This window comes from Tachyglossus aculeatus, chromosome X5 (genome assembly GCF_015852505.1).
Source record: "Tachyglossus aculeatus isolate mTacAcu1 chromosome X5, mTacAcu1.pri, whole genome shotgun sequence".
NCBI classification, from domain to species: domain Eukaryota; kingdom Metazoa; phylum Chordata; class Mammalia; order Monotremata; family Tachyglossidae; genus Tachyglossus; species Tachyglossus aculeatus.
In genome coordinates this window covers 15280192-15302840 of record NC_052097.1, presented here as the reverse complement: position 1 = coordinate 15302840, position 22649 = coordinate 15280192, and the positions used below count along the sequence as shown (strand labels likewise).

Below are 22649 nucleotides of genomic sequence, written 5' to 3'. Positions count from 1 at the left end.
CCTCCACTTGTCAGCTGTGTGACCTTGGGCAAATCACTTCACTTCTGTGTGCCTGTTACCTCACCTGTAAAATGAGGATTAAGACTGTGAGCCCCACGTGGGACAACCTGATTACCTTGTATGTACTCCAGCTCTTAGAACTGTTCCAAATACCTCCATCATCATCAAGCTAATCGGGCTGGACACAGTCCCTGTCACACTGGGCTTACAGTCTTCATTTCTATTTTACAGATGAGGTAACTGAGCCCCAGAGAAATGAAATTACTTGCCCAAGGTCACACAGCAGACAAGTGGCAGAGCTAAGACTAGAACCCAGGTCCTCTTGACTTCCTAGCCCGTGCTTTTTCACCCAGGCCACGCTGCTGCTCCAGAAACTTCCCAACAGTCTTAGCGGACACACTTGATTGGAGCCTGTTCCTTTCCTGATGACTCCTTCTCTCCCTAAGGCAGCTCATGGCATTTCCCAGCCAATGGTCAATGCCACCACAGTGACTAAATTCCTGCTCCTGGGGTTCTCGGAGGTCCGGGAGCTGCAGCTGGTCCATGCCATACTGTTCCTGCTGGTATACCTGGCGGCCCTAACAGGGAATCTCCTTATCGTCACCGTCACCATCCTCGACCGGCGCCTCCATACCCCAATGTACTTCTTCCTCAGGAACCTGTCCCTCATCGACGTCTGCTACATCTCCATCACCGTCCCCAAGTCCACCCTCAACTCCCTCACAAACGTCAACTCCATCTCCCTACCGGCTTGCGCGGCCCAGGTCTTTCTTGTGATTTTCTTGGCAGGATCTGAGTTGGCCCTGCTCACCGTCATGTCCCACGACCGTTATGTGGCCATCTGCCGCCCCCTGCGCTATGACATCATCATGCACCGTGGAGCTTGTGCCTCCATGCTGGCCGCCTCCTGGCTCAGCGGCAGTTGGATCGCTGTGTTGTACACTGCCAGTACTTTCTCCCTGTCCTTCTGCGGCCCCAACGACGTCCACCAGTTCTTCTGTGAGGCCCCCCAGTTGCTGAGGCTCGCCTGTTCCGCTAGCCATATCCCTGAACATGTGAGTTTAGCCATGGCCATCTGCTTAAGTTTCCTCTGCTTCGTGCTCATCATCGTCTCATATGTGCGCATCTTCCGGGCCGTGCTGAGAATTCCGGCGGCCGAGGGCCGGGCCAAAGCCTTCTCCACCTGCCTGCCCCACCTCTTCGTCGTCACTCTTTTCACCTCTTCTGGATTCTTCGCCTACCTGAAGCCAATATCGGACACCCCCTCGGCACTGGACCTACTGGTGTCCGTGTTCTATGCCGTGGTTCCCCCGACCCTAAACCCCCTCATCTACAGCCTGAGAAACCGGGACATGAAAGCTGCTATGCGTAAGCTTCTTGGGAAGGAAAATGTTGGAAAAGAAAAATTATGTCACGTGAACTTTTCCCCATCCTAGTCGGCATAGATCCCATTCTTTGGCTGGGCTGCTTTGGCCAGGACTCTCCTTCGATATTTATTTAGATTCATGTCTGTGTCCCCCTCTAGACTGGGAAGCTCACTGTGTGCAGGGAACATGTCCACCAACTCTGAGCCCTTAGTACTATGCTTTGCACACAGAAAGTGATAAATATCATTAATGGATTGCTTAATGTCTGATTTTCCTCTCTAGACTGTAATTTCCTTGTGGACAGGGAATATGTGTACCAGCTCTGATGTATTGTACTCCCCCAAGCACTTGGTACAATGTTCTGCACACAGTAAGCATTCAATAAATACTATTTATTGATTGATTGATTAGTTTTCCCCAGCAGCAGCTCTCTTGGTGTGGGAAGGGATGTGTTTTGCAGGAGAAGTCTCTGACCTTCTAGAGCCAGGGTAGAAAATCTGATTTCTATAACCCTACATGCCACCCCCTGCCCTGTGGATCTAACTATGCAAGAGTATCCACTTGCAGGGTTTTGTGGGCGTGGTAAATGTTGAAATAGACTCAAAGCAGATATAGTAAGCAGGGTTTGGTCAGTCAGGGGTTAGAGCAGTGGTCTTAGTTGTGAGTGTTATAACAAACGCTATTATTATTATTATTATTATTATTAATGTAAAAGATAATCAGGTCTAGATGGAGTTCTCAGTCTAAGTAGGAGACAGAACAGCTATTGAATCCCCATTTAGTAGATGAGGTAACTGAGGCACAGAGAAGTGTCTTTACCAAGCTGCAATCATGAAGCATTGTTGCTTAGTGGATAGAGTCCAGGCCTGGGAGTCAGAAGGACCTGGGTTCTAATCTCGGATCTGCCACTTGTCTGCGATGTGACCTTGGGCAAGTAACTTCACTTCTCTGTTCCTCAGTTACCACATCTGTAAAATGGGGATTAGGACTGTCCCATGTGGGACAGGGACTGTGTCTGACCTGATTCCCTTCGATCTACTACAGTGCTTAGTATAGTGCCTGGCACATAGTGCTTAACAAATACCATAAAGCAAACAAATAAAGGTCATACAACAGAAAACTGGGATTAGAACCCAGGTCACCTGACTCCTGGGCCCGTGCTGCATTCTTCTGAGCACTTGGGAAGTACTATACAGTAAAGATTGTAGCTACAGTGCCTGCGGCAAGGAGTTTACAGTCTACAGGGTGAGACAGACATTAAAGTAAATTATGGAGTGTGAGAGTATGTATAAAATTGTTATGGGGTGAATATCAAGTGCTTAGGGGATACAGATCAAAATGCATAGGTAATAAAAGGGGGATGGTGTGCCGGGGAAATGAGCGCTTTATTAAAATGATCTGATTTTAATAAGGCTTTGAAGATGGGGAGGATGGTGTTCTGTCGAATATGAAAAGGGAAGAAGTTCCAGGCCAAAGGAAGTATGTGGGCAGGGTGAGACAGGTCAATCAATCAATCAATCAATTGTATTTATTGATCACTTCATTTATGCAGACCACTGTGCAAAATGCGGGGGAGAATACAACAGAGTTGGTAGACACATTTCCTGCCCACAAGAAACTGAGTCAGAGGACCTGGTTTCCAAATTTGGCTCCTCATTTGTCTGCTGAGTGACCTTGGGCAAATCACTTCACTTCTCTGGGCTTCGGTTCCCTCATCTGTAAAATAGGGATTAAGACTGTTAGCCCCATGTGGGACAGGGACTGTATCCAACCTGAGTAGCTTGTATCTTCCCCAGTGCTTAGTATAGTGCCTGGCACTTTGTAAGCACTTACCTCATCATGGGCAGGGAACGTGTCTGCTAATTCTACTCTGCTGTACTTGTCCAATCGCTTAGTACAGTGCTGTGCACACGGAAAGAGCTCAATAAATACGATTGACTGACTGATTGAGTGAGTGAGTGTGTGAGTGACTGGTTGAGAAAAGGCCGATGAAGGTGGTTTGTGCAGCTGTGGGCCGCAGAGGCCGGGGAACCCCAGATCTCTGGCCTTCCAGCCCGGCATCCCACCCCTAACCGGCCGCCTTAATTCATCCTTCCTCCCAGTCCTAGAGCACTTGCGTCCATGTCTGTCATTTATTTATAATAATGTCTGTCTCTCCCTCTAGACGGTAAGCTCATTGTGGGCAGGGATTGCAGCTGTTTATTGTTATACTTTATGCTCCCAAGAGCTTATTAAAATGCTCCATCCACAGCAAGCGCTCAATCAATCAATCATATTTAGTGAGCGCTTACTGTGTGCAGAGCACTGTACTAAGCGCTTGGGAAGTACAAGTTGGCAACATATAGAGACGGTCCCTACCCAACAGTGGGCTCACAGTCTAGAAGAATATGATTGACTGGCTGACTGACTCCGGGAGGCAGGAGGAGTGCAGGGCCGAGTAGGAAGTACCACTGAGATTGGGAAGCCTCTGACTGCCACCACGTGATGTGGTGAGGTGAGGAGCAGACACCTGTCTGGGCGTCCTGTTGGCGTCCCCGCTCCTTAGATAGCAGGGCACGGAGGCTGAATTGTACCTTCCAAGCACTTGTTACAGTAATCTGCACACAGTAAGCGCTCAATAAATACTAACGAATGAATGAATGAGGGGCCGTGCAGCCTGAGAGGTGAGTCGCCATTATAGGCGGGGGATGTGCTGGAGACAGTCAGTCAATCGTAGTAATTGAGTGCTTACTGTGTGCAGAGCACTGTACTAAGCCCTCAGGAGTTAACAATAGAACAATATAACAGATACATTCCCTGCCCTCAATGAGCTATCTAGAGGATGTGCGGGGCATTAGAGGAGCAAAGTGTGTGGGCTGGGTTGTAGTAGGAGAGAAGCAAGGTGAAGTAGGAGATGGCATAGAGTAACGTTGCTTAGTGGATAGAACACAAGCCTGGGAGTCAGAAGGACCTGGATTCTAATCCCAAATCTGCCATATGTCTCCTCACCATTGGCTCTAAAGCTCTCAATCACCTCACCTCGCCATTCTCCTACTACAACCCAGCCCACACACTTTTTTCCTTTGTTAACCTTCTCAATGTACCTCCAGCTTGTCTATCTCACCACCGACGTCTCCCCCTCATCCTACCTCTGGTCTGGAATGCCCTCCCTCCTTATATCAGACAGATAATTGCTCTCCCCAACTTCAAAACCTTATTGAAGGCACATCTCCTCCAAAACGCCTTCTCTGACTAAGCCCTCCTCTCCTCTTCTCCCACTCCAATCTGCTCTTACTTACTTCTTTATTCATCCTCCCTCTGATCCCCCCAGCACACATATTTATATGTATATATATATATATATGTATATATATATATATACATATGTGCACACTGATATATATAATTTATTTATTTATGTATTTTTCTATTCACTTATTTATATTAATGTCTATCTCCCCCTCTAGACAGTGGGCTCGTTGTGGGTAGGAATGTGTCTGTTTGTGATTATATTCTACTTTCCCAAGTGCTTAGTATAATGCTTTGCACACAGTAAGCGTTCAGTAAATACTATTGAATCAATCAATCGTATTTATTTAGCGCTTACTGTGTGCAGAGCACTGTACTAAGCGCTTGGGAAGTACAAGTTGGCAACATATACAGTCCCTACCCAACAATGGGCTCACAGTCTAGAAGGGGAAGACAGAGAACAAAACCAAACATACTAACAAAATAAATAGAATAGATATGTACAAGTAAAATAGAGTAATAAATATGTACAAACATATATACATATATACAGGTGCTGTGGGGAAGGGAAGGAGGTAAGATGGGGGGATGGAGAGGGGGACGAGGAGGAGAGGAAGGAAGGAGCTCAGTCTGGGAAGGCCTCCTGGAGGGGGTGAGCTCTCAGTAGGGCCTTGAATAAATAATAAAATAATAATAATGATGGCATTTATTAAGCGCTTACTATGTGCAAAGCACTGTTCCAAGCGCTGAGCACTGTACTAAGCGCTGAAAAGATGAGATTTACTACCAGTCTCTCCACTTCAGCAGTGCATTTTGAAGACTAAAGAGATTTCACTGCTCATTCAGATCACTTAAAACATAACGGGATTCTAGCATAGTTCTCTGAGCAGATCCACTATCCACACTTCACCCTGAAATGGCTGTTCACTCCTCTCTTTTCTTTCCTTTGAGCCCATCTTCCATCCATGATAGTTTCCCCTCCAACCCTACAATAGCTTTAGAAAAAACTAAGCTTTTGGGCTGTCTACTGGTTTCCCTCTATCCACATTTATTTACCCCTTTATAGGGGTTCGGAAAAACAGTGAGATACATCCCCTTACAGAAACTGCATTACCTTTCTCCCAACAGACTGTGTCCCCCTAAGAGCTTAATGACCCTGAACATAATTATAGATTCTACCAATTTGCCTGGCCTAGAATCGAGATTCCCCAGACCACCCTCTGCTACCCTTCTTATAAATGAGTTACATTAGTAGTTTGCCCATGCCTTGGTTCCAAGATGGGTTCTGCAGGCTCAAAACCGGCCCCTCTGTGTTCCTCCTCCTTCAGAGCTTTGGAGTGGATGCCATCTGGGTCTAAGGAATCTCTCGTTTGTCAATTTGACGTAAAACCTGTTGTGTGGTCTCCACAATTAGAACCAGTACTTGGGCCTGTTTGCTCAAAAAAAAATCCCAATTAGATGGCAATCTCCATCTACTATCCATCTCTCTAATATCTTCTTCAGTAAATGCTGCACGAAATAATTTGTTTCATCGAGTACATCTTTAAGGCTGCCAATGCCAAGAACGCCAAGCTAGCTTTCTGCTTTCGGAACACTTGAATCACCTCTTCAAACTCCCTTTTGGCCTATTTAATTTCCCATTTGTCCTCATCCCGTCGCTCTTTTTAGGCTTCCCTGCTAGAAGACCTTTTTTTTAAAGACTGCTTCCTCCCTCTGATGAACTTTAACTCTTCCGGTTAATCCTGCAGAGTTTCTGTTTGGTCATCTGGCCCTTTGTTCTGTAGAACATGCTTTACTTGGGGCAGCCTCCGGATTTTTAGTAGGTCAGTTTTTTTTAAGGCCATTCTTTTCAGCTTTTTTCTCCGGCCTACCCGTTTTTCACCGCGACCTTCTCCGCCGGGGGCTTCCAGTCCTGTCCTGTGAGGCTGGGTAGATAGGGGAGAGCAAGAATACGGCCTAGCTGGAGACCGTTTAAGCCTCATTTATTCAAGCTTCAAAGCCGAAATAAAGAATCGAGGCAATAATCGGTGCTGATTTCTGCTCTGGCTGGACAATTTCGCTCTCTGTCGGCTTTTGCTTTGGGACCCCGTCCTTAATGATCAACCCTTTTTAAATGAACAATTCCATCAGCCCCCTATCTGGGCACCTTGGTCCATCCCGCCTCTCCAGAGCCCAGGCCCCAGGGTGAGATGAATAATAGTAATAATAGTGGCATTTGTTAAGCGCTTACTACGTGCAAAGCGCTGTTCTAAGCGCTGGGGGGATATAAGGTGATCAGGTTGTCCCACATGGGGCTCACAGTCTTAATCCCCATTCTACAGATGAGGTAACAAGCCCAGAGAAGTGAAGTGACTTGCCCAAAGTCACCCAGCTGACAATTGGCAAAGCCGGGATAACGATCAGCCCTTTTTAAATGAACAATTTCATCAGCCTCCCATCTGGGCACCTTGGTCCATCCCGCCTCTCCAGAGCCCAGGCTCCAGGGTGGGATGAACAATAGTAATAATAATGATGGCATTTGTTACGCGCTTACTACGTGCAAAGCTCTGATCTAAGCACTGGGGGGATATAAGGTGATCAGGTTGTCCCACGTGGGGCTCACAGTCTTAATCCCCATTTTACAGATGAGGGAACAAGCCCAGAGAAGTGAAGTGACTTCTCCAAAGTCATTGAATGAATGAATGTCTTCTGCGTGACCTTGGGCAAGTCACTCAACTTCTCTAGGCCTCAGTTTCTACATATTTAAAATAGGGATTAAGAGTGTGAGCCCCATGTGAGACACATGTGTTAGACAGGGAATGTGTCCAACATGATTGACTTGTATCTTTTCCAGCGTTTAGAATAATGCTTGGCACATAGTAAGCACTATGAGTTCCATTAGTATTAAGGTGACTGAGTACTTTAAAGCCATTTTGGTCTTTTTTCAAGTAAAGACAGTGGCAAATTTAGGGACAAGGATGAACTGCTTGAGGTAGAGGTCTGCAAGAATCTGGAAGATATGCTTTGTTTCCTTTGCCTCATATGGCTGGAGTCATTGAGTCTGGACTGGAACTCCCTTCTTCTTCATATCTGACATTCATTCATTCATTCATTCGTATTCATTGAGTTCTTACTGTGTGCAGAACACTGTACTAAGCACTTGGGAAGTACGAGTCGGCAACATATAGAAACTGTCCATACCAAACAATGGGCTCACAGTCCAGAATGGGGACACAGACAACAAAACAAAACATGTAGAAAGGTGTCAAAACCGTCAGAACAAATAGAATTATAGCTAAATGCATATTATTATAAAATAGAGTAGTAAATATGTACAAGTAAAACAAATGGAGTAATAAATATGTACAAACATATACAAGTGCTGTGGGGAGGGGAAGGAGGTAGGACAGAGGGGGGCATGGGAAGGAGGAGAGGAAAAATGGGGCTTAGTCTGGGAAGGCCTCCTGGAGGAGGTGAGCTCTCAGTAGTGCTTAGTAGTAGCCCAGTAGTACCTCAGTAGTTGAATAGTAGCGCTGCAGCTCAGTAGGACCACTGTACAAAGAGTTTAGAAGAATATTGTAGATTTAGATGATCCCTGCACTAGAAGGATCTTATAGCCTATCTAGTGGAGAAAATATTTCCTCTTACCTATGACAATAAGAATGTTTTGTGTTCACATAACCTATACTGTCTTGTGACTCGAAGGAAAGACACCTGAAGAAAAGTAAGCATATCTATCAAGAAAGGATAATCAAATTCATTCATTTATTGAATCGTATTTATTGAGTGCTTACTGTGTGCAAAGCAATGTACTAGGTGCTAGGAAAGTACAATTTGGCAACAGATAGAGACAATCCCTCCGCAACAACAGGCTCACAGACTAGAAGGGGGGAGATAGACAACAAAACAAGTAGACATGCATCAATACCATCAAAATAGATAAATAGAATTATAGATATAAACACATCATTAATAAAATAGAGTAATAAATATGTACAAATATAAACAAGTGCTGTGGGGAGGGATAGGGTGTAGCACTCAGGGAGGGAGTAGGGGAGATGGGGAGGGGCAGAGGAGCAGAGGAAATGGGGGGGCTCAGTCTGGGAAGGCCTCCTGGAGGAGGTGAGCTCTCAGTAGGGCTTTGAATACAGGAAGAGAGTTAGTTTGGAAATTAGTTTGGCTAATTTCCCCTTTTGACAGGTGAGGGAACTGAAGCACAGTGAAGTAACTTGCCCAAGGTCACACAGCAGATGTGACGGAAGTGTTATAATAATAACAGTACTCTATACTGTAAGCTCGTTATGGGTGGGGAACGTGTCTGCTAATTCTGCTGCCCCCAGCGCTTAGTAAAGTGCTCTGCACATAGTAAGCACTCCATAAATATGACTGATTCATTGATAATAATGATACTAATGTAACAATGCTAATACATCTATTACTATGGCTGAATAATCTCCCAGGAATGACCTCTACCCCTTCCTCTGGGGAAGCAAACACCCAAATCACTGGTGTGGCAGCAAACGAACCCGATGGCTACAATGGGACCTTCCCCAATTTTTAGAAAATAATAATAATAATTCCAGTGGGACTTGAACCGACAACCTTTGAATGCTTTCCTTTCCAGGCTAAAAATCCACTGTGCTAGCCATTTTGCCACAGAACCCGAGGGAGAATACTATTTCACAGCATTGGTACATATGGGTTTAGGAAATACAGCATTTCTTTTTTTTTGCTTCTGTGCCCATTCAGAAAAGAGATTTCAGTGAATTTTCCAATCCTGTAGACTACCTGGTTTCTCCATTCAGGTCCTGAGGACTCCCGTCGTTAAGCTCGGTGGAAATCCAAGAACGTTCAGAGGTTTGGAGGCTCCAGATGGGGCTGAGGCCTCCAATAGAGGAAAGATCAGCCATCAAATGGTGGGCAAGGTCTTAGCCTGGGATCCTGGAGTGAACCACTGAATGCAGTCTCAGAACGCTTTTTTTATAGGTAACCCCCAGTGAATTTCAGGACCCTAATACCTTTGTCACAGTTTGAATACCAGGTAGCATTCAGATATGCTCTGTGGTGAAAACTTGGCATTGAAGGCTCTGTGCCTTAATGGTGAACACTCTGGACTCTCAATCTAGCGCTCTGAATTCAACGCTTTGTGAGTCCTTAAAGTTTATTTTCCTATTTTGAACAGCACACTGTAATAAATGCTTGGTATACAAACAAGGAATAAATAGAATTATAGTTATATGCACATCATTAACAAAATAAATGGAATAGTAAATATATACAAGTAAAATAAATAGTGCAATAAATCTGTACAAATATATACATGTTTTGTGGGGAGGGGAAGGGGGTAGGGAAGAGGGGGATGGCGAGGAGGAGAGGAAAAAGGGGGCTCAGCCTGGGAAGGCCTCCTGGAGGAGGAGAGCTCTCAGCAGGGTTTTGAAGCTAGTTTGGCAGATATGTAGAGGGAGGGCATTCCAGACTAGGGGAAGGACGTGGGACAGGAGTCGATGGTGGGACAGGCGAGAAAGAGGTACAGTGAGGAGGTTAGTGGCAGAGGAGCGAAGGGTGCGGTCTGGGCTGTAGAAGGAAAGAAGGGAGGTGAGGTAGGAGGTGGCGAGGTGATGGAGAGCCTTGAAGCCGAGAGTGAGAAGCTTTTGCTTGAATCGTAAATTGACAGGCAACCACTGGAAATTTCTGAGGAGGGGAGTGACACGCCCAGAGCGCTTCTGTACAAATAAAATCCAGGCACAGAGTGAAGTATAGACTGAAGTGGAGAGAGATAGGAGGATGGTAGATCAGAGAGGAGGTTGATGCAGTAATCCAATCGGGATAGAATGAGAGATTGAACCAGCAAGGTAGCGGTTTGAATGGAGAGGAAAGGGCGGATCGTGGCGATGTTGTGGAGGTGAGACAGGCAGGTTTTGGTGACGGATTGGATGTGAGGGGTGAACGAGAGAGCAGAGTCGAGGATGACACCAAGGTTGCAGGCTTTTGAGACGAGAAGGATGGTAGTGCCGTCAAAAGTAACGGAAATATCAGGGAGAGGACAGGGTTTGGGAGGGAAGATAAGGAGCTCAGTCTTGGACATATTGAGTTTTAGATGGCCGGCAGACATCCAGATGGAGATGTCCTGAAGGTAGGAGGAGATACGAGCCTGAAGGGAGGGAGAGAGAGAAGGGGCAGAGATGTAGATTTGGTTGTCATCAGCATAGAGATGATAGTTGAAGCCGTGGGAGCGAATGAGTTTACCAAGGGAGTGAGTGTAGATAGAGAACAGAAGGGGACCAAGAACTGACCCTTGAGGAACCCCTACAATAAGGGGATGGGAGAGTGAGGAGGAGCCCTCGAAAGAGACTGAGAATGAATGGCCAGAGAGATAAGGGGAGAACCAGGAGAGAACGGAGTGTGTGAAGTCAAGGTTGGATAGAGTGTTGAGGAGAAGGGGGTGGTCCACAGGTTCGAAGGCAGCTGAAAGGTTGTGGGGGATTAAGATAGAGTAGGAGCCATTGGAGCTGGCAAGAAGGAGGTCATTTGAGAGGTCAGTTTCGGTGGAGTGTAAGGGACGGAAGCCAGCTTGGACGTGGTCGATGAGAGGTTTGGCGCTGAGGGATTCGAGGCAGCGAGTGTAGACACCTCGTACTAGCATTTTCGAAAGGAAGGGTAGGAGGGAGATAGGGCAATAACTAGAAGGGGCAGTGGGGTCAAGAGAGGGGTTTTTTGGATGGTTGAGACTTGGGCATGATTGAAGGCAGAGGGGCCGGAACCAGTGGAGAGTGAGCAGTTGAAGATGTAAGTTAAGAAGGGGAGGAGGGAAGGGGCGAGAGATTTTATAAGATGAGAGGGAATGGGGTCTGAAGCACAGGTGGATGGAGTAGCACTTGAGAGGAGGGAGGAGATCTCATCTGAAGATACTGCTGGGAAGGATGGGAGAGTAGCAGAGAGCGTTGAGAGCGGGGGTGATGGAGAAGGGGGAAGGGTGACTTTGGGGAGCTCAGACCTGATGGTGTTAATTTTACTAATGAAGTAGGAGGTCAGATCGTTGAGGGTGAAGGATGAAGAAGGGGGAGGAAAAGAGGGCCTGAGGAGGTAGTTAAATGTCCGAAGCAGCTGACAGGGGTGATGGGCATGGGTGTCAATAAGGGAGGAAAAATAGTTTGGCCTGGCAGAGAAGAGGGCAGAGTTAAGATAGAAAAGGATAAATTTAAAGTGAACAAGGTTGGCTTGGTGTTTAGACTTTCGCCATCAGCGTTCAGCAGCTCAAGCATAAGACTGAAGAAGGCGGACAGTGGCAGTGATCCAAGGCTGTGGGTTAGTGAAGCGAGTGAGTTGAGTTGAGTAGGAAGAGTGTAGTTGAGAGCAGTAATCTGGTCATCAAGAGTGGGTAGAGAGGATAGGGAGGCGAGGTGGGGTGTGATGAGATGAGGGAGCTGGATGGGGTCAAGAGAGTGGAGGTCTCTGTGGAGTAGTAATATAGATTTACAGGCGATGAGTTTGAGTGAGGAGGCAAGTGAGAAGGTTATGATCAGAGAGAAGGATTTCAGAGTTGGTGAGAGTGGAGATAGTGCAGCAGTAGGAGATGATGCGGTCAGAGGTGTGACCAAGTTAGTGAGTGAGCGAGGTGGGGTGGAGCAGGAGGTTGGCAGGTTAAGGAGAGATAGAAAGCAGGCGGCAGAGGAGTCACCGGGGATATCCGTGTGGATGTTGAAGTCTCTGAGGATCAGTGAGCATGGAAAATGAGATAGGGAAGGTGAGAAAGGGGTCAAAATTGTTAAAAAATGTGACGGTGGGGCCAGGGGGTTGGTAGATGACCGCTACAAGAATCTGGAGTGGGTGGCAGAGGCGAATAATATGGGCTTCAAAGGAGGGGAAGGAAAGGGAAGGGGGAGGAGGGATAGTGCGAAAGCGACATTGTGGTGCGAGAAGGAAACCGGCACCTCCTGCTTTTCTGGTGAGTCTAGGGGAGTGGGAGAAGAAGAGGCCTCCACTGGAGAGAGCAGCAGAAGATACCATGTCATACGGGGTGAGCCATGTTTCGGTAAGGGCGAGGAGGGGGAGTGAGAGGGAAAGTAACAGGTCCAAGAAGAAAGGGAGCTTACCTATAATGGAGCGGAGGTTCCATAGGCCACACTTAGCGGCAACTGTGGGGGGAGGGGAGGAACGGGGAAGGGTGTGAGGGGAGGGGAGGGTTTAGATTGGAATGAGTTGGCGGGTACCTGGGCGGGGAGAAGGGGAAGAGGGGTGGCGATGAGAAAAAAGAACTGACATGGGGCGGACGCGGGAAGGGGAGGAGGGAAGGGTTGGAAGGGAGTGGATGAAGACTGGCTCTGGTACAGAGGGATTCTGGGGAGGGGCTGGGAGCGGGGGAAAGGGAAGGAAAGATCTGGGTGAGAGAAGGGAAGGGGAAGGTGAGAACTGAGAATGGCAGATGGGAGCAGGGGAATTGATAGTTCATGCAAAGTAAATGCCAGCACAGCGAGCAGTTAACAATTAACATGCAATTGCAATGATGAAATAAGCAACTGATGACACCTCAGAGTATACAATTAACATGCGATAGCAATAATAAAATAAACAGATGATGACATCATAAAGAGCAGTTAAAAATTAACAGGCAGAAGCAACCATTTTAAATAGGCAGATGATGCCCCGAGCAGAAGGATGAATTGTCCATGGGTCAGTCAAATCATATCAAAAATGCTAATGGAAAGGAGAGTCCAGGGGCTCTTGGCAGAAATGTCGCTGAGGTGGAGGAGGATGGAGTCCTATGGATGGCAGTTCTGGCGTAGGGCAGAACTGTTATGGGGGTTCATGGAAAAGGAAATGCCTGTGAAGAGGAGTACATTCAACTCCTTTCTCAGGAGCCCGGTTCCTCCCCCTCCTCCTTCCCTCACCCCCAACGATCTGGCCTCCTACTTCATTAATAAAATTAAATCCATCTGGTCCGACCTCCCCAAAGTCACTGCCCCCCCTTCTCCAACCCCCAGGCTCTCAACACTCTCTGCTACTCTCCCACCCTTCCTAGCAGTATCCTCAAAGGAGCTCTCCTCCCTCCTCTCAAGTGCTACTCCGGCCACCTGTGCTTCTGAACCCATTCCCTCTCATCTCATGAAATATCTCGCTCCGTCCCTTCTCCCCTCCTTAACTTCCATCTGCAACCGCTCAGTCTCCACTGGTTCCTTCCTCTCTGCCTTCAAACATGCCCATGTCTCTCCCATCCTAAAAAACCCTCTCGACCCCACCTCACCTTCTAGTTATCGCCCCATCTCCCTCCTACCATTCCTTTCCAAACTCCTTGAACGAGTCGTCTACACGCGCTGCCTCGAATTCCTCAGCACCAACTCTCTCCTCGACCCACTCCAGTCTGGCTTCCGTCCCTGTCAAATCCCCTTACTGTGGGGGTTCCTCAAGGTTCGGTGTTTGGTCCCCTTCTGTTCTCGATCTACACTCACTCCCTTGGTGACCTCATTCGCTCCCACGGCTTCAACTATCATCTCTACGCTGATGACACCCAAATCTATATCTCTGCCCCTGCTCTCTCCCCATTCCTCCCGGCTCGCATCTCCTGCTGCCTTCAGGACATCTCCATCTGGATGTCTGCCCGACACCTGAAACTCAACATGTCCAACACTGAACTCCTTGTCTTCCCCCCGAAATCCTGCCCTCTACCTGGCTTTCCCATCACTGTTGACAGCACTACCATCCTTCCCGTCTCATAGGCCCGCAACCGTGGTGTCATCCTCGACTCCGGTCTCTCGTTCACCCCTCACATCCAAGCTGTCAACAAAACCTGCCGGTCTCAGCTCCACAACATTGCCAATATCCGCCCTTTCCTCTCCATCCAAACCGCTACCCTGCTCGTTCAAGCTCTCATCCTATCCCGTCTGGACTACTGTATCAGCCTCCTCTCCGATCTCCCATCCTCCTGTCTCTCCCCACTTCAATCCATACTTCATGCCTCTGCCCGGATTGTCTTTGTCCAGAAACGCTCTGGGCATGTTACTCCCCACCTCAAAAATCTCCAGTGGCTACCAATCAATCTGCGCATCAGGCAGAAACTCCTCACCCTCTGCTTCAAGGCTCTCCATCACCTCGCCCCCTCCTACCTCACCTCCCTTCTCTCCTTCTCCAGCCCAGCCCTCACCCTCCACTCTTCTGCCGCTTATATCCTCACCGTGGCTCGTTCTCGCCTGTCCCGCCATCGACCCCCGTCCCACGTCATCCCCCTGGCCTGGAATGCGCTCCCTCCCAACATCCGCCAAGCTAGCTCTCTTCCTCCCTTCAATGCCCTACTGAGAGCTCACCTCCTCCAGGAGGCCTTCCCAGACTGAACCCCCTCCTTCCTCTCCCCGTTGTTCCTCTCTCCATCCCCCCGTCTTACCTCCTTCCTTTCCCCACAGCAGCTGTATGTATGTATATATGTTTGTACATATTTATTAGTCCATTTATTTATTTTACTTGTACATATCTAGTCTATTTTATTTTGTTAATATGTTTTGTTTTGTTCTCTGTCTCCCCCTTCTAGACTGTGATCCCACTGTTGGGTAGGGACTGTCTCTATATGTTGCCAACTTGTACCCCCCAAGCGCTTAGTACTGTGCTCTGCACACAATGAGCTCTCAATAAATATGATTGATTGATTGATTGATTGATTGAGTAAACAGACAAGTAGCATGCGTGGGCTGAGTACATGCTAACGGGATTGTTGTTAAAGTAACTCGGTGAGAACAAGGGCTTTTTTCCCCGGCGAGGGGGGCAGGGGGAATCAGTCATGTCCGATCCGGTCCTAACCCAGGGAAGGAAGGAGTGGGGCTCCTCAAAGAAGGTGGCTTATGGTTGGGGATGGTGGAAGCAGTGGGACTCAGTGTCCCTTCGTCCCAGTTGCCTACTTGGATGGAGTAGATATCGCTTCGAGGGGTGAATCTAGTGATGATGCGGGGGTGGGGGCCCAGTCCAGTGGCCTCGGTGTCCTCGGGCGGGGATGCAGATGTCCTGGAGGGGGACGGCCACGAGCCCAGCTGCGGGTCATGGGAGCCCGATAGCAGGCTGCTCGGGGAGGGAGATCCCCGGTCCTCGCGGCGGCGACCGGAGCAGAAGGATCCTTTCGGGAGCAGGGTCTATCCCCACCTTCCAAACCTTATTAAAACCACATCTCCTCCAAGAAGCCTTCCCCGACTAAACCCTCATTTCCTCTTCTCCCAGTCCTGTGTTGCCCTTGATCTTGGATTTGTATCCTTTATTCACTCCTCCCTCAGCCCTATAGCACTTATGTTCTTTTCTGTAGTTTAGTTATTTATATTAATGTCTTTCCTCTCCTCTAGGCTGTAAGATAGTTGTGGATAGGGAACCGGTCTTCTAATTATTGTATTGTGCTTTCCCAAGCGCTTACTAAAGTACCCTACACATAGTAAGCCCTCAACCAATACCATTGATTGAGTCCGAGGCTGCTTCAGACTTACCGGGCAACTGACTGTGTTTCAAATCTTCCGGCTTTGTGAAGGAAAAGTCTCTTCTCCCCATTCCCTCTTTCCCTAAAACATCCCCACCCCTCCTACAGTTTTTCTACCCCTTAATGGTAATTCCTCTTTGGCTACTATTCTCCTCCTCTATCATCCTTTCCCACTGGAGCATTTTTCTTTCCTTTTCCCCCATAATTCCCCAGGGCGCACACACCCAGTTTTCAAAATGAAAAGTTGAGGCACAACTACTATTGAGCTTTTCTTTGTGGTGTCAGTTATTTGGTTTTCCACATTTTCGTCCCTTCTCAGATCATATCTGTTTCTTTCGAGAAGCAGCATGCTCTAGTGGATTGAGCATGGACCGGGATTCTAATCCCCATTCTGCCACTTGTCTGCTGTGTAACCTTGGGTAAGTGATTTAACTTCTCTGGGCCTCAGACACCTCTTCTGTAAAATGGGGATTGAGACTGTGAGTCCTCTGTGGAACAGAGATTGTGTCCAAAGTGATGAGTGTCATCCTTGGTGTCATCCTTAACTCTGCTCTCTCATTAACCCCACATATCCAATCTGTCACCAAAGCCTGCCGGTCTCACTTTCAGCACCTCGCCAAGATCCACCCTTTCCTCGCCATCCAAACCGCTACCATGTTAGTACAATCACTCAATTTATCATGACTGGATTACTGCATCAGCATCCTTTCCGACCTCCCAGCCTCCTGTCTCTCCCCACTTCAGTCTACACTTCACTCTTCTGCCCGGATTATCTTTCTACAGAAACGTCCTGAGCATGTCATCCCCTCCTCAAAAATCCTCAGTGGTTGCCTATCAACGTCCGTATCAAACTCCTCACTATTGGCTTCAAAGCTCTCCATCACCTTGCCCCCTCACCTCCCTTCTCTCCTTCTACAGCCCAGCCCGCACATTCTGCTCCTCTGCCCTAACCTCCTCACTGGGCCTCGTTCTCTCCTGTCTCGCTTTGAGCCCTGGTCCACGTCCTACCTCTGGTCTGGAATGCCCTCCCTCCTCACATCCGCCGAACAATCATACTCCTGCCATTCAAAGCCCTACTGAAGGCTCACCTCCAGCAAGAGGACTTCCCTGGCTAAGCCTCACTTTTCCTTAGCTCCCTTCCCCTCCCAATCACCCCAACTTGCTCCCTTTGCTCTACCCCCAACCCACAACACTTGTGTATATATGTGCATATCTATTATTCTATTTATTTATATTAATGGCTGTTTACTTGTTTTGATGTGCATATTTCTACAGTTCTATTTATTTATATTGATGCGATTGATGCCTGTTTTACTTGTTTTGATGTCTCTCTCTCTCCTTCTTGATTGTAAGGCTGTTGTGGGCAGAGATTGCCTCTCTTCATTGTTGAATTGTACTTTCCAAGGCCTTGGTATAGTGCTCTGCACACAATAAGCACTCAATAAATAAGATAGAATGAATGAATGAATGATTAGTTTGTATCTTCCCCAGGGCATATTACAGTGCCTGGCACATAGTATGCACTTAACAAACACCACGAAAAAAATAAAAAGGCTAATTGAATCCCCATTTTACTGACGTGGAAACTGAGGCCCAGAGAACCAGAGTGACAGGCCCAAGGTCACACAGCAGAGAGGTTGAAGAGCCGGGACTAGAACCCAGGTCCCCTGATTCCCAGGCTTAGGCTCTTCCAACTAGGCCAGGCCTCTTCTCCAGTCTTGAGCTGGGGTCACCGAAGTCCACGAGCAGCGCTGAGCTCTCTCTCTGTCTCTCTCTAATGTGTTCACTCTGACCCAACCTGCCTACTTCAACAGGTTACACCTCTGCTGTATTGAATGCTTTCAACACTTAGCACAGTGCTTTGCATACAGTCAATGCTCAATAATCCTGACGTGGTGGGAGGGAAGAGGAGTTCTAGAGGCAGAAGGGTGGACGTTTGTATGATCTGAACAAAAGGCGGCAAATTGGCGTTACCACGGAGGGCAGGAGATTTGGGTAGATGTTATGGAGGGAAATCAGATATATTCTTTCGGAATACCGCTGCCAACACCCAGCGGGCCCTGCTGAATAACCATCTGCTGCCTTGGCTCCCTTTTAGATCCTTCCAGCAGATGTAACACCTCCATTTCACTGATCTTCCTCTGGATCCTTCTGTTTCCGTGGCACTGATTGGTAAATAAGTCCTACCCTCTTGGTCCAGTTCCTTGGGCAGGGCAGGGACAGGGTGGAGACAGAAGCAGTTCTGCCCAGATTGACCGCGCTGCCCTGAAAACCGCCAGCTTCCAATCCCCTGTCCAGAACACTGGAGGCCTGGGTACTGGGCTGGAGACAGGCAGGGTAGACCAGCCAGCTGTCGGCGAGGGTGGGTGAGAATGAATGCTATCTGTCTGGGCATTATTGGGTTTGAATTTGTGTCAGTGGAAGGCAGTGTGCTCGACCGTGTGACTACGTCTGCTCCTCCGAAGGATGGGGGACACCTGGCCCCCTCATTCAGAGGCTTGATCCTGCTCCCTCTCTTTCCTCTTTTCCCTACTTACTGCCCCCGTCCTTGGGTAGTTTGGACGACCCTTCTTTCTCCACATTGTGGCCTGGGTCTTCTTCCTGAAACCAGATCTGCTTCACTTTAGAAAATCGCCCCCCTACTGGAGGGTTTGGGTGTTATCTCTTCCCTGCCTTTTTCTCTGATTTCTGAAAGGAGGCTCCATTCTCTTGGACACGGCCTCGAAGAGACGCACCGGAGGAAGCTCCAGGGTTGATTTGCACGTGTAGGAGTGACCCCTTCCATGGAACGTGGACCATGATTGCATAATCAAGGAGGGAACCCTACCTGGAGTCCTGCGCCCGGGCTCCCCACCGGAACGAGGGGCCCCAGATGAGGAGCCCCCAGGGGGACGGGAGTAAATCCAGAGAACGGAAAAACAGGATAACGGCGAGACCTTCCGCTGGCGCTTCCCATGGTTCCGCTACTGGGAGGTGTCCGGGCCCCGCGAAGCCCTGGGGCAGCTGCGGGAGCTGTGCCATCTGTAGCTGAGGGAGGAACTGGAACTTCTGGTGTTGGACTAGTTCCTGACCATTCTGCCCCCCGACAACCAGGCCTAGGTGCGGATCTAGCTCCCTGAGAGAGGGGATGAGGCCGTGGCCACGGTGTAAGATTTACAGGGAGATGTCAGTGAGTGAAAGAGGGGACGGATGTACGGGAGTGGGCGGGGCGTCCCGCAAGTGGATTTGAGGGGGTCTTAGATGACGGAACATAAAGGACCGGTGAGTCTTTTTCTGGGGCCCAATCTGGTTCCTTTCTTCTCCTGGCTGCGTCTGGGCCGCGCCTCTAAAGATGAGGGGAGGCTTTCTTTCCTGGTGCTAACCAAATACAGTGTGACAGTATTGGCCCTGGAATTCTCCTCCTGAAAAGGGAGCCGAGTTTCACCTTTCCCGTAATGGGCTTGGAGGTGTCCAGGTTTCCCCTTTGTCCACACTGGAGAGCCTCCTATGGTCCCTAATCCTCATATGACAGATTTAGATTTTCTGAAGTTATTTTTTATGGCATTTGTTTACTGTGGACTAAGAGCTGGTGTAACTAGAAGTTAATCAGGTAGGACAGAGGCCCTGTCCCACACAGTCTAAGTAGGAGGAAGAGCAAGTATTGAATCCCCCTTTTGCAAATGAGGAAACTGAGGCACAGAGACGTGAAGCATCCTCCCCTCTATGCTACAAGTTCGTTGTAGGCCAGGAACGTGTCTGCCAGTTCTGTTGTATTGTACTTCCCCAAGCACTTTGCCCAGTGCTATACCCCCAGTAAGCACTCAATAATTACCATTGATTGATTGATTAACTTGCCCAAGGTCACACAGCAATCAGGTCGTGGAGCCAGAATTAGAACCCGGGTCCTCTAACTCCCAGACCTGGGCTCTTTACATTGGACCACGTTGCTGCAAAGACTCCCCATGCTCAGTAAAGGCCAGGAGAAAATAGTTGATGAGGGGAGTGGGAAAAATGCAGATTCAGGGCACTACCAAGGATTATTGTCAGGAGTCGCAGAACAAATGTCCTGTCATGTGAGTGTCCAGGTGAGTGTCCAGCCTCAACTTTTTCTCTATTTTCCTCTAGTCTCTGTCCTGCTGCTCTCAGGAGTGGGTTTCTGATTCTCTCCTGCTGATTTGTGTTACAGGATCCCTTCTGCCTCGTCTATGCATTTGGATCCATACCTTTTGGGCACTTGATATTCAGCCTACCCTTGGCCCCACAGAACTTATGTACCATATCTGAGCTGGGATCAGGGAACATGTCCACCAATTCTGTTGTCCTTTTCCAAACGCTTAGTACAGTGCTGTGCACAGAGGCACACAGTAAGTACTCAATAAATACCACTGATTGACTGAAGCCCACATAGGGCTTACAGGGACAGGGACTATGTCCAACCTCATTATCTCATATCTATTCCATTGCTTAGTATAGTCCTTGGCATGTAGTAAGCACATAATAAATACCATTAAAATAAAATGTAACTGCTCAATAAATACCATTGATTGGGTGGTTGTTGGGTGTGGTTTTGCCTGAGCTCTTCTATCATCATCTCATCCCCTTTAATAATCATCATCATCATCATCAATCGCATTTATTGAGCGCTTACTGTGTGCAGAGCACTGTACTAAAAGCTTGGGAAGTACAAATTGGCAACATATACAGTCCCTACCCAACAGTGGGCTCACAGTCTAAAAAAAAAAAAATAATAATAATAATAGTATTTGTTAAGCACTTACTATGTGCAAAGCACTGTTCTATGCTCTGGGGGATACAAGGTGATCCGGTTGTCCCACGTGGGGCTCACGGTCTTAATCCCATTTTACAGATGAGGTAACTGAGGCACAGAGAAGTTAAGTGACTTGCCCAAAGTCACACAGCTGACAATTGGCAGAGCCGGTATTTGAACCCCTGACTTCTGACTCCAAAGCCCGTGCTCTTTCCACTGAGCCACGCTGCCCTTTGTGGTTACTGTTAATTATCATCATCGATGGTATTTATTGAGCCCTTACTGTGTGAAGAGCACTGTACTAGGTGCTAGAGAGAGTGCAATTCGAGTTGGTAGACACAGTCCTTGTCCACAAGGAGCCTAGAGTCTAGAGGAATCCATCAACCAGTGGTAATTGAGTGTAGTGAGTGTACTAGGTGTTTGGAAGAATCCAATCCAACAGAGTTGGTAGACATACTCCCTGCCCATAACAAACTTACCGCCTAGCATGGGAGGCAGGCATTAATGCAATTTATGGTATATGATTTTGATTTTCCCCAGGTCCCGACCTCCACTCCCAACTAGGAAGTGGTTATGGAGAATACAGCCCCCCTGCCGGGAGGAGCCCAAAAGTCACTTCCAGCTCCCTGTGTCAGCTCTTCGTCACAAGGTATGGAGTTTGATTTCCTTCAGTCCAAAGTGCGAGTCCTCTACCATGATGACCATTAAGGTACTCACCACCACACCTATGGGTGTTTGTTGCCTTCCGACTTTTTCCTTCTACTGCTCCATCTCCATTTTCCCACTGCCATCTTGAGCCCCTCAAGGGCCTTGAGCCCCTTTCTTAGGCCATAGCCTCCCGTCCCCACCTTCAAAATCATATATCCTCCTGCAGCAGCTCCTTTGAACCTAGGGGAACCTAGGGGAATGAGAAGTAGCATGGCCTAGTGGCTAAATCATGGGCCTGGGAATCAGAGGTCCTAAGTTCTAATCCCAGCTTCACCATTTGTCTGATGTTTGATCTTGGGCAAATCACTTCACCTTTCTGTGCCTCAGTTTCCTCATTTGTAAAATGAGGATTTAGACCGTGAGTCCCACGTCGGACAAGAACTGTGTCCAAACTGATTATCTTGTATCTACCCCACCTCTTAGTACAGTGCCTGGCACTTTAAAAGTGTTTAATAAATGCATTACAAAAAAACATTTTAGTTACCTCTCTGAAATGACACCACATATCCTTGTATGGACAGACTGTTACTGTTTTCATGATGAATTTTTTTTTGTTTTCAATAGTCTTTCTGATAACCTTCAGCATTTTGTTTGGCTTTTGGGTACTGCCACACTTTGGTTCCATGATGTGACAGAACTCTTACAACTCAAACCATCCGTGGTATTTCTTGATCACTTACTCTGTGCAGAACACTGTACTGAGCACTTGGAAAAGTACAATGCAACAGAGTTGGTAGGCGTATTCCCTTTCCACAAAGAGTTTGCAGTCTAGATGGGGAGAATGACATTAATATAAATAATGTGCAGTTATGTATGTAGGGCTGAGGAACTTCGGGTGGGTTGATTATCAAGTGCTTAAAAGGTACCGATCCAAGTGAATAGGCTACGCAGGAAGAAAGGGGAGGGGAGGGAATAGGGGAACAGGAGGGCTTAATCAGGAAAGGCCCCTCGGAAGACATGTGACCTTAGTAAGACTTTGAAGGTGAGGAAGTCTACCAACTCTTTTGTACTCTCCCAAGTGCTCAGTGCAGTCTCCGCACACAGTAAGCGCTCAGTCAGTGTCATTAGTTGATTGATTGATTGACTGATTGATTATCTGTTAATCAAGTCCCGTATATCTCCCTGCCTCTCAGTCATCCCCTCTTGGTTGGATTTTGCCAGCTCAAATTAAACACTT

General features: G+C 47.9%; 1 protein-coding gene and 1 pseudogene across 1 annotated transcript; both read left to right on the top strand.

The window, feature by feature from the left end:
* The first annotated feature begins 470 nt into the window (after positions 1-470).
* On the top strand, positions 471-1436 carry LOC119947628 (olfactory receptor 14A16-like). The gene has a single exon (XM_038769207.1). The coding sequence runs from the start codon at positions 471-473 to the stop codon at positions 1434-1436; it is 966 nt and encodes a 321-aa protein (XP_038625135.1).
* A 17821-nt stretch (positions 1437-19257) lies between these two features.
* LOC119947627 overlaps positions 19258-22649 on the top strand; it is a 33586-nt pseudogene continuing 30194 nt past the window's right edge.